We start from the raw sequence: 16219 nt of genomic DNA, 5'->3' as shown, positions 1-16219 counted from the left end.
GAAAAGCATTGATATTCAGCCTTGTGGATTTGACTCCGCTAAAGTTTCGATTCTTCAATTCCTCCCACGTCTCTTATTGAAAGTGCTCCTTTGAATCGGGGCGTTAGTCCGAACGAAAAGGCCTCAGAACGGCTCAGTCTAAACATCCGAAACATCTCAGGAATGAGGCAGTCGAGTCTGATCCGCTCAGCATTCAACACTCATGACTGCAGCATTCATATCCAAACAGAGAGAAGATAAGGAAAAGAGCAAGAATAGTAATAAAAATTATATATATATATATATATATATATATATATATATATATATATATATATATATGTATGTTATATTTAAAAATTTCCATTTAATGTATATTTTATTAGGTTTTTATTAAATATATTTTATGAAGTATATTGTCCCTTGTCATCTTCTCTCAGCACGCTTGGAGAAGCTTGGGCTCAGCTGAAGAAAAGCCTGGCAGATGAAGCAGAAGTTCATCTCAAGTTCTCCTCCAAGGTGAGATGTTGCAATAGAAAGATGCAGGACTGCATTTAAAGCCTATAGGATTCATTCTGATCCGGTCTAAACGCACAGCTGGTGTGGAGGAATGTGCTCTGTGCTGATGTTCCACTCTCTGAAGAATATGAGAGCAGATGTTACACACACACTGTCAGTATTACTGTACATATACACACAAATGCATCTATAACACTGAAGCAATAAAAAGACATGATGTAGGAGGCTCTTTTTACTTTTGGCTTTAGTTTCTTGCGGCTTTCTAAAGTAAAATACTCGGTCTGTCTCCGATGTGATTTAGCTTCAGAGTGAAGTGGAAAAGCCTCTGCTGATATTCCGAGAAAACTTCAAAAAGGACATGAAGAAGTTCGACCATCACATGGTGGATCTCAGGAAGCAGCTGGCCAGCCGAAACGCCGCCGTGGAGAAGGTACTGACTGCAAAACATGATTCATCTCATGCGTCATGAAATGTGGCCATATTTAGTCTTCATATTTAGCCTCTTCTAAAGTTACAGGGATGTTTCTCATGCATTATTAAATGTCCAGCATATTTTCTGGAGAATTGGACCGTTTTCGTCTCTGGAGCCCATTGGGTTTCTATATATAATCTCATGCCCTTCAAACCAATGACCTTCTCATAGAGCATTTACTGATCTGGCCAACAGGAACAAAACTATTTGCTGTCTTTTAAAGGGACAGCGCACTCAGTACAAACGGTCACTATTTACACATTCACACAGCAAGCGGCGCTGGTTCTCACATGTTTTGTGATCGGTCGCATTAATGCCAAGTTTAAATAAGCACACATGCAAATATAGAAATGCATGAGTGTAAGTAATTGGCAGCATTTTTATTTTAGGTTGAACTGTTCCTTTAAGAAAGAGCGTAATGTAAAGAACAAGTGATTTTAATTGTCTTGATTTTAATGTGCTATTTTTTATAAGGATTTGAATAATTAGAGGTAGAGTTAAGAATTAGTAAATATACATCTTTGAAGATCCTTAATTGTTCACATCACTGTACAATGAGAGCTCGGATTTATTCAGCAGCATCTGGATCTCAACATGCATCAGCAGATGCTTCTAAACACCCAGCCTGAATAAAACACGTCACACTCACCTCGTCTCTCATATTCTCATGTTCTTCTTCAGGCACGGAAAGCGCTTGCAGACCGGCAGAAGGATCTGGAGTTAAAAACCCAGCAGCTGGAGATCAAACTGAGCAGTAAGATCGAGGAGGACATCAAGAAAGCGCGCAGGAAATCCACGCAGGCCGGTCAGTGCAGCTTCAGCAAACCTCTCAACCGTCCATGGCAATACAGGCCTTAGACATGACACACATGTGACTTCCTCTGAGAGCAATCCTGAGCAATCACCAAAAGAGATACTATTCATACTATTGGAGATACTAAGAGATACTATTCACATACTATTTTAGAAATAATAGGCAAAAGTATTCTATTGTGAACACAAACCTGATAAACAGCAAACCTGGAGGAACGTTTGTGTTTGCTGACATCTAGTGTTACATTATGGTTATTAAAGAGGAATTTGAAAATAATAATCCATGATGTGAAATTCTAGTATGATGCAGTTATGTTACACATCAAACATCAAATGCAAAGTTTTTCTCGTTTTTAAATATTTAAGATCACATTCAGTAAATATTAAATTTACTACACATTTAAATTGTTACTAAAATGATCGACTTTGGAAAACTGGAATTATGTTCAATAGCAGCAATACTCATCTGCTCACTTTACTCTGTTCATCCTTTCTGACAGGAGAGTCAAATAAATGAAGCAGAAAATTAAACAGAAGAAAAATGCAAATAACCACATATAACTGTAAAAATATACGAGTGTTCACAGACTAAAAAGACATGGGTTTCCATAGAAATAAAGATATTAACAGTGCTTCTTTTGTGCAATATATACATTCTTAACCTACCTTTTTATTTACCTTCTCCGTGTTTCCTTCATAATATATAATATATATTAAAAATGTTATCCTCATGAATCAGACATGTGTGCATTAATTGCACATTAAAGACAAACAGATGAATACAATATTAACTAGGAGTTGATGCACAGAGTGAAGTGAGCAGATGATTTTCATTTTATTTTGTTTAAATTATCCCTAAAAACAGTCGAATAAAAATGTTGAAAGATTTCAGAGTAATAGTATTTTCATACCACTGAAAAAGTGCTTAAATACAGATACAAAAGCAGTGCTGGATTTACACGTGTGGATTATTACTGCAAAAATCCATGTTGGCCAACATTCGTGTGACAGAAATGAACTATAAAAGAAAGAAAATCAAAAACAGATGCCACTGAATCATTTGTTCAGTGCTTGTTTCTCTTCATTCTTCACCTTCCCTTTATTAATCATTTCAACACAAAATCTGTGGAAACTCTGGATTGAAACAAAGTGCTACACTTTAAATGTAGAAGTATTAACTGATTCTAAATTTGCAGTTCCATCATGAGCTGGAGTGTCTCTGTGCTTCTGTTTCTGACAAACAGGGAAACTTATCTGCCCATGATGATGATTCAAATGTAAAATATGAGTTATGTGTATCTTCAGGTGATGATCTGATGCGATGTGTTGATCTCTACAATCAGTCCCAGTCCAAGTGGTTTGAGGAGATGGTGACCAGCAGTCTGGTGAGAGATTCACAGACACCAATAACAGCTCTGGGTGAACACAGATATGGACCATTCTTCAGATAATGCCACTGAAAATAATCAAACGGGAGATGGCAATGATGATTTTTAGTTGTTTGGGGGGAGAAAACGATGGATAAAGCCTTGGACGTATTAACACAAGTTACTACTCTGTTAACTTTGAACATACAAACATAAAAATAATTTGATTCAAGTTTCACATGTAGGTTTGGTAATGACGTGTAATAAAGCTACTCTCAAATAAATCACTTTTACCACTTAACACCACTAAACCAATGCAATTACACACACTGTTAAAATGAGTTAAATACATTACACGTGAACTAACAATCCAAAATAGAGAAATTCTAGGAAACTTGATGTTTCAACACTACTAAGAGATGCAAGCAAAGGGTGCAATAAAACTCTTGATTTACAAAAAAGCATTTTCTCTTAAAACCCCAGATGAAATAGACAATCTCCATACATCTTGTTCCTGACAGGAGCTGGAGCGTCTGGAGGTGGAGCGTGTGGAGATGATCAGACAGCATCTGTGTCAGTACACAACACTACGACACGAGACCGATATGTTCAACCAAAGCGTGAGTTAAACAGCCTCATCCACACTCACTCATACAGTACAGTCTGATGCAGATCATGAGTACTGATAACCTGCTGTTTCATCTCCAGACCATAGAGCCGGTGGACAAACTGCTGCGGAGCGTGGACCCCGCCAGAGATCGAGAGCTGTGGGTCAAAGAACACAAGACGGGCGAGCTGAGACCGGTGGACATGGACATCTGACACCATCAGACTCGCTCTCGTTCCCTCGTCCGGCTGCTTTAGAAACGCAGCTCTGGCTGAAGAGAAAGCGCTCCATGTCGTCCTAATCTAGGTTTGAGCTCTCAAAAACCCTCTGAGGCCTAAACCAGGAGAACGAACACGACTCAAACCGAGAGGTTATATACCATAACCTTCCCACAGATCTGACTGAAACAGCTCTCGAGGTGTGACAGAGACTGTGTGAACATCTGCAGGATTTCACTCGGGAGAACTGATGTTTTTGTCAGTATCTACTGATGCAATCATGCCATTAGGATTAATGCATGTGAAATAGTACTAATATATACTGTAAATGCTGCTGATGCATCAACTATTAGAACTGATTTCAGTTCTGTGACTAATCAAAGCTCTCGCTAGCCTTAAAGTGACAGTACACACACAAATGATCATTCTGTCATCATTTACTTCACTTTCATGTGGTTCCAAACATGTTTGAGTTTCTTTCTTCTGGTGAGCACAAAAGAAGATATTTTGAAGGATGTCGGTAACCAAACAGTTGATGGTAATTGTTGACTTCCATAGAAATGGAAAAAATTTGGAACAGTTGACGGTAGCCATTCACTTCCATAGTATGGAAAAAATATGGTACGGAACGAAACAGTTTATGGTACAATTTTTCCCCACTGGAGTTAATTTCCTGGGGCATTTTTTACATTCGTGAGGGTAATTTTTTATCACCAAATTAATAATTGTATCTGTGTTGTTTTTAATGTTAAACACTTGGATTTAAGTAATTACTTCAATCAATCACAATACTTTAAACTGTTGCCAATAGCAATTGACTGTTTCAAACTGTATTGAAATTATGTTTAAAAACAGGAGATAATATTGCTGCAATATTATGACAAAAATGATCATTGTCGATTATTGCTCTTGACATTGTAATACTGATTGTTGATGTTAATTAATAGAATACATGTAAAAACTTTGTTTTGTTTCAGCGTTATGGGGAAACGGCTTGTGCTTCACAGACAAACATGTCGGTCCATGACGTTACTCTTGTCTAGCACAAGTTATGCAGAAACTCCCATTATAATCACCGAAGCTACAAAATTAATCTTTTATTTACATCATATCTGCATTCTGCACAGTGTTGTTTAAGATGAGGAAATTCACAAGCGCAAAGAACTCAATCAGTGAGCATGCACACTCAACAACACAGGAGTTTTCAGCACTGACTAATCTGAATGCCTCTGATTGGCCATTGCCTTCCTAAACTCAACGGAAATTCATATGATTATGCAAAAAAAAAAAACAAAGGCTTAAAAAGCAATCTTGATGCAGTGAGGGAATCTAAATGTAATTCCAAGAATAGACACTTTTTCAAAAATGTTCACGTTTATTTTTAATTGCAACAGCAGCATTGATTTTTAATTGTTCAGGGACAATACCCCTTTTGCCTCTTTATCTTGAATTTGTGGGACATTTTATTAATTTTGGTGAAACCCCCAAGCCCCCAGTAATTTCCAACCCTGGTAGCCATTGACTTCCATAGTATGGAAAAAAACATGGAACTAACAGCTGACGGTAGCCATTGACTTCCATAGTATGGAAAAAAACATGGAACTAACAGCTGACGGTAGCCATTGACTTCCATAGTATGGAAAAAAAAACATGGAACTAACAGCTGACGGTAGCCAATGACTTCCATAGTATGGAAAAAAAAACATGGAACTAACAGCTGACGGTAGCCATTGACTTCCATAGTATGGAAAAAACATGGAACTAACAGCTGACGGTAGCCATTGACTTCCATAGTATGGAAAAAAACATGGAACTAACAGCTGACGGTAGCCATTGACTTCCATAGTATGGAAAAAAACATGGAACTAACAGCTGACGGTAGCCATTGACTTCCATAGTATGGAAAAAAAAACATGGAACTAACAGCTGACGGTAGCCATTGACTTCCATAGTATGGAAAAAAACATGGAACTAACAGCTGACGGTAGCCATTGACTTCCATAGTATGGAAAAAAAACATGGAACTAACAGCTGACGGTAGCCATTGACTTCCATAGTATGGAAAAAAAACATGGAACTAACAGCTGACGGTAGCCAATGACTTCCATAGTATGGAAAAAAACATGGAACTAACAGCTGACGGTAGCCATTGACTTCCATAGTATGGAAAAAAACATGGAACTAACAGCTGACGGTAGCCATTGACTTCCATAGTATGGAAAAAAAACATGGAACTAACAGCTGACGGTAGCCATTGACTTCCATAGTATGGAAAAAAAACATGGAACTAACAGCTGACGGTAGCCATTGACTTCCATAGTATGGAAAAAAACATGGAACTAACAGCTGACGGTAGCCATTGACTTCCATAGTATGGAAAAAACATGGAACTAACAGCTGACGGTAGCCATTGACTTCCATAGTATGGAAAAAAACATGGAACTAACAGCTGACGGTAGCCATTGACGGTATGCCATTCTAAGTATGGACAGAAAAATGGGACTAAACAATTGTTTAGTTGCATACCGGCAACTGTTTTTATGTTCAACAGAAGAAAGAAACTCTTCTTTGGAACAGCTTGAGGGTTATAAACGATGACAGAATTTTCAGTTTTGGGTGAATTGTCTCTTTAAAGTGGACATGAACCCATTTAACCACTTCATGCTATTTATTTCTGAGTAAAATCAGGATATTCAATTAGAGAAAGAAATGTGCCTGTCAAAAAAAGAAATGGGAGTTACTTACCGAAATGAACATCGAAAGGAAATCAATTATACGTTTGTCCTTTGGAATAACATGTATGAATCATGTAAGACCAGAAACATGGATCAGCAAGTACAGAGGGTCAGTGTTGATTTCAGCTTACGCAGGATATTATACAACTCAATGCAAAATCATAAACATATCCATATTTGTTGTAACAGATCTGGAATTATATTGTATACGAGTACAGCTGCTCACAGTCTCAAACTGCCAACATGGACTCAGGGTTTACATTACTTCATACTCAATTAAGAAATGAACACAAACACATGTAAAGATGTTTTATTTTCTGTCTTTTGTTCGAATATACAGAAGTCTCAAACAGTCATTATTTGGGCCCAATATTGTTTCCCCAACCCATTTACTCTATAGTGAGAGAGCTACAAATAATATATGTAAATGATTCTGCAATGCTTATTTTTGTGTGAAATCAGTTAAATATTTTCCTTAATGATCCTCAAGATGTTTAAACTGGATTTAATTGTTTTTGACAGCTTATGCATTTAACGCATCTACATTACTGATGTACATGTTCAAATAATTCATTCTCTCCCTGTTATACAAGGATATAAATGAAGAATAACTGCTGAATATCATCCATTTATTATGTTTTCTGTAATATAAATGACATTAAATTTAATGTTTAATCGTTTAATCGTATTTAAGTAGCTGTCATCAATAAATACAAAATGAATGCAAACACGACACTACTGAGCAAGGGAATAATATACACTGTAGATCTATTCAATGCATTTTGAATTTTTTCAGAATATTATGATTTAATTTCAAAGTGAATGTTTACTTCATAACAGAAACTTGTTTGTCCTATTGATTATGTAGGTGAAAATCAAGTGCACTTCCATAATGTACTTAAAGTGCTATATTTTCATGCACTAATTTTGTACTTAATATACTAAAAGTGATTCTTTAGTACTTCTTAAGATAAACTTAAGATCATCTAAGAGTGCTCAACTGTGCTATTTTGGGACACTGTGAATATGAACTAAAATGTGCTTTTAACATACTATCTCTGTATTTAAAAAATGTATTTAGTTACAATTTGTAGTACACTTGAACCCATCTTTCATACACTGGTACACTCAAGTGGTAACTAAATGCATTTTTTAAATACAGAGATAGTATGTTAAAAGCACATTTTAGTTCATATTCACGGTGTCCCAAAATAGCACAGTTGAGCACACTTAGATGATCTTAAGTTTATTCTAGTTTTTCACCTGGGTAAAGCTGTCCTCATTAAAAAGGAATATGTCAGAAATGTGCTCAACCTCAGGCCATCCAAGATGTAGATGAGTTTGTTTCTTCATCAGATTTGGAGAAATGTAGCATTACATCACTTGCTCACCAATGGATGCCCTGCAGTGAATGGGTGCCGTCAGAATGAGAGTCCAAACAGCTGATAAAAACATCACAATAATCCACAAGTAATCCACACCACTCCACCCCATCAGTTAAAAAAAAGAGAGAAAATCTCAAAAACAGCTCTAAACAAACATGTGAGTGGATTCTGATGTGAGAGACAACAGGACTTTTTCACTGGAGGAAGTGCCGAGCTCGCATTTTATTTAAAAATGTCTTGATGGATTTGTTTCTTACAAACATGCAGCTTGTGATGTTTTTATTAGCTGTTTGGACTCTCATACTGACGGCACCCATTGGTGAGCAAGTGATGCAATGCTACACTTCTCCAAATCTGATGCACGGCCTGAGAGTGAATACATTCATTTGTGGGTGAACTATTCCTTGGACTACAGTACAAAATAAACGAAACACTCAATTTTTACAAAATCAAACTAGCACAAAAGTGTAATCAAAATGACAGTTTCTTGATAGTAAAGTCATGCTGATGATACCAAATATAATACTGAACATAGATACTTGTTGTAATAAAAAGGTTTATATGTTTACAGTTATATGTTAAGACAAAAATGATGAATCCAGAAGACTGAAAAATCTCTGATTCTAATCGATCATGAGTTTCTTGATTGAATTCAAGTACGTGGGAATGAGAGAGCTGATTGTCTCGTCGTCATCAGTGACCTTCTCACCTCTGCCCTCTGACCCCACAGAGCTAGGTGACCTCACCAGGCCAGGATAGGGAGTGCTGTAACCCTGTCAAACACACACACACACACACACACGAGCAGAGCATTAATGACTCCTGCTGGAGACAGATGGTGTAGCATTTGTCCTGACAGACACTCACTGAGGAGTAGCCTTTGCCGAAGCTGCCTCTGTTCTTGGTCCTGATCTTGGTGAGCGTAGACTCAGCGATGTCGGCCCGCTCTTCTGCGTCGTCCAGCTCATGAACAGTCTTCCTGTACTTGGCCAGATTCACGTTCGCCTGCTCCTCCTGTGCATCAACAACAGCAGATCAGACAGCTTGATGTTGAAGTTTCAGTTACACTTCAAAACATTCATTAATACATTTATTTTCTACTGTTTGTATTTATTCATTCATTTTCATTGTCGTATCAGCATCAAAGGCCATATTCATTACAATAATAAACACAAAAATAATACAATATACAAATACATTTCTTATACTACATTTTAATTATTCATTATGTGTTGCACTAATATAGCATTTATTGCTCATTGTTAAGTCATGTTTTTTTCATAACACATTAGTTATTGTTAATTTACGTGACTTAACATGTTGAAGAGGTGTATTAGTGAGGCTAAATGTAGAAATTAGCTAAAGTTTTACAGGGTCCAAACCTATGTGAAAATAAAAAGGTCAAATCTATGAGAGTTACAATCCTTATAAAAATCCTAAAATGTCCTGCTGCCCCAGGCTGGTTTATGCTGGTTTGTAGCCGGTCCTTCTGGCTTTGCTGGACTTTAGTGCAGGAATATCCTGTTCTAGCAGCTTGACCAGAAACCTCATGCTGCTTTGACTGGCAGTGAAGCGGATGTGTTTATACCAGCACTAACCAGCATAACCCACAGGTTAACAGCAGCAGTGTCCTACCGCCTCCTCCACTTGTCTCTTGTAGGCTTTCATCTTCATCTGGAGTCTCTCCACCAGCTCCTGCATGCGGTGCTGGTTCTTCTGGTCCTCCTCGGACTGGAAGAGCAGCTCCTTCAGACGCCGCTCGTTCTTCCGCAGGCTCTTCACCGTCTCAGTGTGTCTCTTCTGCTCGCTGTCCAGCTCCAGCTCCAGCTCCTTCACCTGAGCGTTTACAGAGAACAGAGACCACAGCAAATCACTCCACACACCAGACACTCGGGATCAGGGCTGGATAAACCAGATAAAATTGTGATGAAAAGCTCTGGACATTTTTTACTGGCTCTTCACCACAAACCGACAAAATAAAAGATGACAGAAAAATCTTACTATTGTATACTAAAATGCACTACTAAAATGCATTATGACTTTAATCATAAGTTAATAACTTAATGACAATTTTGACTTTTTGTCAACTATAAATTGTCATTTCAACATCTCATAAATATGAACAAATTTGACTTGACTTTGACTTTTCAACATATAAATTACTTTGTCATCGTATGTCATCATTTTGACTTTTTAGTTCATAACTGTCGCAACGTAAACTTTTTATTTCATAACTTAGAATGTCTATGACTTAGTACAGTGTGTAAAAATGTACTTTTCTTCACATAAATGTCTTTGTCATCATTATGATATTATAAGTGAAGTGACATTCAGCCAAGTATGGTGACCCATACTCGGAATTCGTGCTCTGCATTTAACCCATCCAACGTGCACACACACAGCAGTGAACACACACACACCGTGAACACACACCCGGAGCAGTGGGCAGCCATGCTGCGGCGCCCGGGGAGCAGTTGGGGGTTCGGTGCCTTGCTCAAGGGCACCTCAGTCGTGGTATTGAGGGTGGAGAGAGTGCTGGACATTCACTCCCCCACCTACAATCCCTGCCGGACCTGAGACTCGAACCCGCAACCTTTGGATCACGAGTCCAACTCTCTAACCATTAGGCCACGACTTATAACATATTATAACTTATAACATATTCATCTCATAAATATGACTTAGTGTCATTATTTTGACTATTTCATAACCATGTCATAATTTAGACTTTTTATGTCATAATTTTAACTTTGTATGTCAATTTCAACTTTTTGTCAATTATGATTTTTCATAGGAATTTTATCTCATAAATATGTTTATTTCCGATCTATAACTTAAACATAATTAATCTTATAAGTATAACTTAGTTTGCCAATTTCAAATAATAAAACACAGATTCCAAATAAATAAATATATAAATAAAATAAAATGAAAAATAGAATTTAGGGAAAAATAAAACTGCTTTCATGGGGCCCTAAATGAAAGGTACCTTACTCTGTGGAGTTTAATTGTGAACATTCATTCTCAAGCTCTAACAAACATGTGGAAAGCATTTCCTTCCCCAATAATTCTAAATGAATATTGTCATCAATGTCAATATCTTATGCGCTAATATTTATGGCCCAGCCCCGCTCATTAGGTTAACGATGTTTACCCGTCCCTCCAGCTTCTGAATGATCTTCTTCCCTCCCTTCATGGTCATCTGCTCAGCTTCCTCCAGTCTGCCGCTCATGTCCTTCATCTGGAGCTCCAGGCTCTTCTTGACGCGCTCCAGATGCATGATGTGGTCCTGCTCCACATGCAGCTGCTCCAGCACACGTGCCATCTGCAGACCGGCAGCACAGTGTCACAATCAGCACCATCAGGCCGTTCTCTCAGCGCTGAGTGTTTGTGTGTCTGTACCTCACATGCAGATTTCTTGGCCTTGTCGTTGGCTGCTCTGAGTTCAGTCTGCAGCTCCTCGTGCTCCTGCGTCAGCTGCTGAACGTCCACCTCCAGCTTCCGCTTCCCGCTGGACACACTCTGGAACTGAGAGCACACAACAGCTCTGTTCACTTCAAACAGCAGATAGTTCCACATTAGCAGCATGACAACAAAATAAAAAGGGCATCATTTGCATATTTGCATATTTTTTTACATATATTTTCTGATTTCATTTCAATTTTAGAGTAATTTTTTATTTAGTTGTTTTTATTAGTATTTTTATCTGTCTATATAGTTTTTATTCACTTTTATTTAAATTTTAGTTTTAGTTATTTTAGTACAAGTTAAAGGGATCATATGAGGCAATTTTAAGTTTTCCTTTCTCCTGAGTGTTACAAGCTGTTCATGCATACTAGATAAGATCCTTGAAGTTGCAAAGATTAAAGTCTCAAAACCAAAGAGATATTCTTTATAAAAGTTAAGACTCTACCACGCCCCCCTAAAACGGCTCATTCAAACACGCCCCACATGTCTACGTCACGATGTGATAATAGTTGCATAAGGCGTGGTTTCAGTAACCGCAGTAGTGTTGATGCAGCCATGACAGGGAGACGCTGTGTGCTTCTAGGGGAAAGCAAAAGCACTTTATTTGGCCTTCTGAAAGTAGATGCATTTAGTAATCATTAAGACTTACAACAGAAAAGCAATGCATTTTATGGACGACCGTTTTGTGAACCTAGGAGAGGTGGTCATTCTGACTTTGCTATGACAATCTGGCACTTCTGAATCAGCGACTATGTTGTGTTATTAGTTTAAGTATTTTCTATTGACTATCAAATGTGAGTTTTGCGCGTCGTGTGCATGTGTGTGTGTGTGTGTGTGTGTGAGAGAGAGAGAGAGAGGGTCACAGTGGAGTCAGCTATCTTAATCGCATTGTGTGTGTGTGTGTGAGTGTGAGAGAGAGAGAGACAGGGTGTACTTGACATCACAGAGGAGTGTACAGCCCGTCAGAAATCGTCTTAATTGCGGCTTTTGTGCAAACACATACGAGCTTCATCACTGTGTCTGCCACGCGACTCGGGTTTGAACTGATGGTAAAACTAAGGACATTATTAACTGTCTTTAATTTTGAAAGCTGAAGCTCGCGATTATGGAAAGGGGCGTTACAATTCCGACGCGGCTTGCAGTCTTCGGCCATTCACAATGCACTGTGTCAGTTGGCCAATCAGAGCAGACTGCGCTTGTCGGAAGGAGGGACTTTGTAGAAAAAGAATCGTTTGAGAGAGGCGGGGCATAGAGGAACTACATGTACAGTATTTGAAAAATAATGTGTTTTTTGAACATTAAAGCATGTAAACATTCTGTTACACCAAATACACAAAATAATGATCTTTAAAAAAAGCATCATATGACCCCTTTAAACTAAATGAATATGAGAAATTTTGGACATCATTTGCATATAAAAATGATAAATGACCTGTGTTTCTCGTACTGCTGTAATTAAAAAAAAAAAAAAAAAATGGACCGAGGCACTGCAAAAGACTAGTTGTCCAAAAATACATAAATAACACAGAAGGTTTGGTAATCCATGTTAGAAATGCCCTGGAAACATTTGGACTGTTACGATTATTGTGGCCAAAAGAATTCACGATAACAATAGACTTGCACTGTGAAGATGTATTTTTTAATATTACGTTTATGTTGAATATATATCCGATTAAGCTCAAATCAGATGTGTTTGGTTGAATTATTGCAACACGCTTCTGTTTCTCGACGCTCATTTTAATTTTAGTATGAGTAATTTTGTTGTGTTTTGTCATTTTAGTAGCTTTTGAATATGTCTGTATTTTTTTATTCACTTTTATTTCAGTTTTAGTTATTGTAGTATAAATTAAACTAAATGGAAATGTGAAATGGTGCCTTGGCAAACTACCTAAAATAAAATATGTTTTTAATATTTCATTTTATTTCAGTTAATGGTTATTTTATTTAAAGTGACAATTTTAGTTTTTTTAGTTTTAGTTATCTTCGGCCTTGTTCATTTCTGACTGAGAGTTTGTAAATGTACTGCAAGGGATCCATGGAGAAGAAATAAAGATTCTGAAAAGATTCTGTGACATGAAATTTGAGGCAAAGCAACTCATGACCTGATAAGGACTATGTGATATAATCAAGTTTTTAATGAAGGTTATGATGAGTCTAGTGTGTTGTAGAGCGGTGTGGATCAGCACCTGGCTGTCGAGAGTGTTGTATTTCTCTGCGGTCTCATGCAGCTCCGTCTCCAGGCTCTTGCGCACTCTCTCTGCCGCCTCCAGCGCGGTGTGGCCTTCCTCGCCCTCAGTGACCAGCAGAGTGCAGCGGCGCTCCAGCAGCACCTGCTCCTCCCTCAGCTCCTCCTGCGCACGCGCCTCCTCCACCAGCTGAGCCTGGAGCTCCTGCAAGAGACACACAGAGCATGTACCACACATACAGTAAAATATACATGATCCCTTGCTGATTTTGTAGGTTTGCCCATTAACAAAGAAATTATCAGTCTATAATTTTAATAGTAGGTTTATTTGAACAGTGAGACAGAATAACAACAAAAAAAATCCAGAAAAAATGCATTTCAAAAAAGTTATAAATTGATTTGCATTTTAATGAGTCAAATAAGTATTTGAACCCTTCGCAAAACATGACTTAGTACTTGGTGGCAAACCCCTTGTTGGCAATCACAGAGGTCAGACGTTTCTTGTAGTTAGCCACCAGGTTTGCACACATCTCAGGAGGGATTTTGTCCCACTCCTCTTTGCAGATCCTCTCCAAGTCATTAAGGTTTCGAGGCTGACGTTTGGCAACTTCAACCTTCAGCTCCCTCCACAGATTTTCTATGGCATTAAGGTCTGGAGACTGGTTAGGCCACTCCAGGACCTTAATGTGCTTCTTTTTGAGCCACTGCTTTGTTGCCTTAGCCGTGTGTTTTGGGTCATTGTCATGCTGGAAGACCCATCCACGACCCATTTTCAATGTCCTGGCAGGCTTCACTGCCCTGGCCCTGACGGTACATGGCCCCGTCCATCATCCCTTTGATGCGGTGCAGTTGTCCTGTCCCCTTAGCAGAAAAACACCCCCAAAGGGGTCATAGGCAGCATTCCTCCTCCATGTGCTTTCTTGAACAGAAGGACCTTGCGGCCGCTGTAGGCATAGTGTGCTACCAATTGTTTTCTTGGTGACTATGGTCCCAGCTGCCCTGAGATAATTGACAAGATCCTCCCGAGTTCTGGGCTGATTCCTCACCGTTCTCATGATCATTGGAACTCCACGAGGTGAGATCTTGCATGGAGCCCCAGACCGAGGGAGATTGACAGTTATTTGACAGTTATTTTGTGTTTCTTCCATTTGCGAATAATCACACCGACTGTTGTCACCTTCTCACCAAGCTGCTTGGCGATGGTCTTGTAGCCCATTCCAGCCTTGTGTAGGTCTACAATCTTGTTCCTGACATCCTTGGACAGCTCTTTGGTCTTGGCCATGGTGGAGAGTTTGGAATCTGATTGATCGATTGCTTCTGTGGACTGGTGTCTTTTATACAGGTAACAAGCTGAGACTCCCATTAAGAGAGCGCTCCTAATCTCAGCTCCTTACCTGTAGAAAAGACACCTGGGAGCCAGAAATCTTGCTGATTGATAGGGGATCAAATATTTATTAAAAATCAATTTATAACTTTTTTTGAAATGCGTTTTTCTGGATTTTTTTTGTTGTTATTCTGTCTCTCACTGTTCAAATAAACCTACCATTACCAAGCCTTTGTCACTGGCCAAACGTACAAAATCAGGGGATCAAATAATTTTTTTCCCCACTGTACATCAGAATGTTCTCCTGCGTGAATGCGAGCTGCACCTTGATCTGCTGCTGCATCTTCTTCACAGTCTTCATCAGCTCCGCGTTGTTCTTGTTGAACTGGTCCACCTGAACCTCCAGCTCATTCACATCACTCTCCATCTTCTTCTTGAGCCGGGCCGCCTCCGTGCGCGCCTTCACCTCCACATCCAGACTGGCCTGCAGAGACTCCAGCGCCCTTTGGTGGCTCTTCCTGAAACCAACAAAACATCTCTTTCGCTTCTGTTTCACTGCCTGAACTGGACGATTTGGATATGTTTATCTTTACAATAACGGATTAAAGCATATTTTAAACTAGTCTAAGCTGGTTTGGTGGTCTTGGTCTCCCAGTCTGGACTTCAGGTTTTTAGAACTTTGTAGTTCTAAATTCGCAATATTACAGGAACCAGAAGAAGCTTACCATAGCACTTATCCCATGATAGATAGAAGCAGGAAATAAAGGATGAGGTGGAAAAACAGAAGAGTTAAAGGACTGAAATGCAAATAGGACAACATTGATTCAAAGCAGATGTTTTATCAGAGGCATTTGTCCAAAAAGGGCACATCAGGCAATTTTCCCATCTATCACAATCCACCGAACCCTTTAACACACACTCATCTCAGTCATATCATGCACTGATCAAACCTGGTGGCCTCAAACTCCTCTTCTTTCTCCTGCAGTCTGCGCTCCATGTCTGCTTTAGCCTGAGACACTTCCAGCTGAAGACGCAGAACCTTGGTCTCCTCGGCCTACAGAAACACACACAGACAACACATCTGGTTCCTCTCTGAAACACTAGATGGCACAAAACTCACAACAGCACTTTCAGAAACACGCTTTTC

The 16219-nt window shown here is 38.9% G+C and overlaps 2 protein-coding genes across 2 annotated transcripts in view; one reads left to right on the top strand and one right to left on the bottom strand.

Annotated features, from left to right (window-relative positions):
* Positions 1 to 7385, top strand: part of LOC306851992 (growth arrest-specific protein 7-like) — a 41903-nt gene extending 34518 nt beyond the window's left edge. The window contains exons 9-15 of the mRNA XM_079388548.1: positions 420 to 498; positions 800 to 928; positions 1652 to 1775; positions 3089 to 3168; positions 3672 to 3770; positions 3859 to 6346; positions 6399 to 7385. Of these exons, the coding sequence (XP_079244674.1) occupies positions 420 to 498; positions 800 to 928; positions 1652 to 1775; positions 3089 to 3168; positions 3672 to 3770; positions 3859 to 3972 (625 nt within the window). The 3' untranslated portion in view covers positions 3973 to 6346; positions 6399 to 7385. The remainder of the gene's footprint in view (positions 1 to 419; positions 499 to 799; positions 929 to 1651; positions 1776 to 3088; positions 3169 to 3671; positions 3771 to 3858; positions 6347 to 6398) is intronic.
* LOC306852277 (uncharacterized protein MYH16) overlaps positions 7005 to 16219 on the bottom strand; it is a 47635-nt gene continuing 38420 nt past the window's right edge. The window contains exons 15-22 of the mRNA XM_079388993.1: positions 16023 to 16126; positions 15398 to 15590; positions 13750 to 13953; positions 11498 to 11623; positions 11250 to 11420; positions 9731 to 9931; positions 8963 to 9109; positions 7005 to 8868 (exon numbers count right to left, since the gene is read on the bottom strand). Of these exons, the coding sequence (XP_079245119.1) occupies positions 8719 to 8868; positions 8963 to 9109; positions 9731 to 9931; positions 11250 to 11420; positions 11498 to 11623; positions 13750 to 13953; positions 15398 to 15590; positions 16023 to 16126 (1296 nt within the window). The 3' untranslated portion in view covers positions 7005 to 8718. The remainder of the gene's footprint in view (positions 8869 to 8962; positions 9110 to 9730; positions 9932 to 11249; positions 11421 to 11497; positions 11624 to 13749; positions 13954 to 15397; positions 15591 to 16022; positions 16127 to 16219) is intronic.

Source organism: Barbus barbus (assembly GCF_936440315.1).
Source record: "Barbus barbus genome assembly, chromosome: 32".
In the NCBI taxonomy this organism is placed as follows: domain Eukaryota; kingdom Metazoa; phylum Chordata; class Actinopteri; order Cypriniformes; family Cyprinidae; genus Barbus; species Barbus barbus.
The sequence above is the reverse complement of the archived record's forward strand: the minus strand, read 5'-3'. Positions and strand labels throughout refer to the sequence as shown.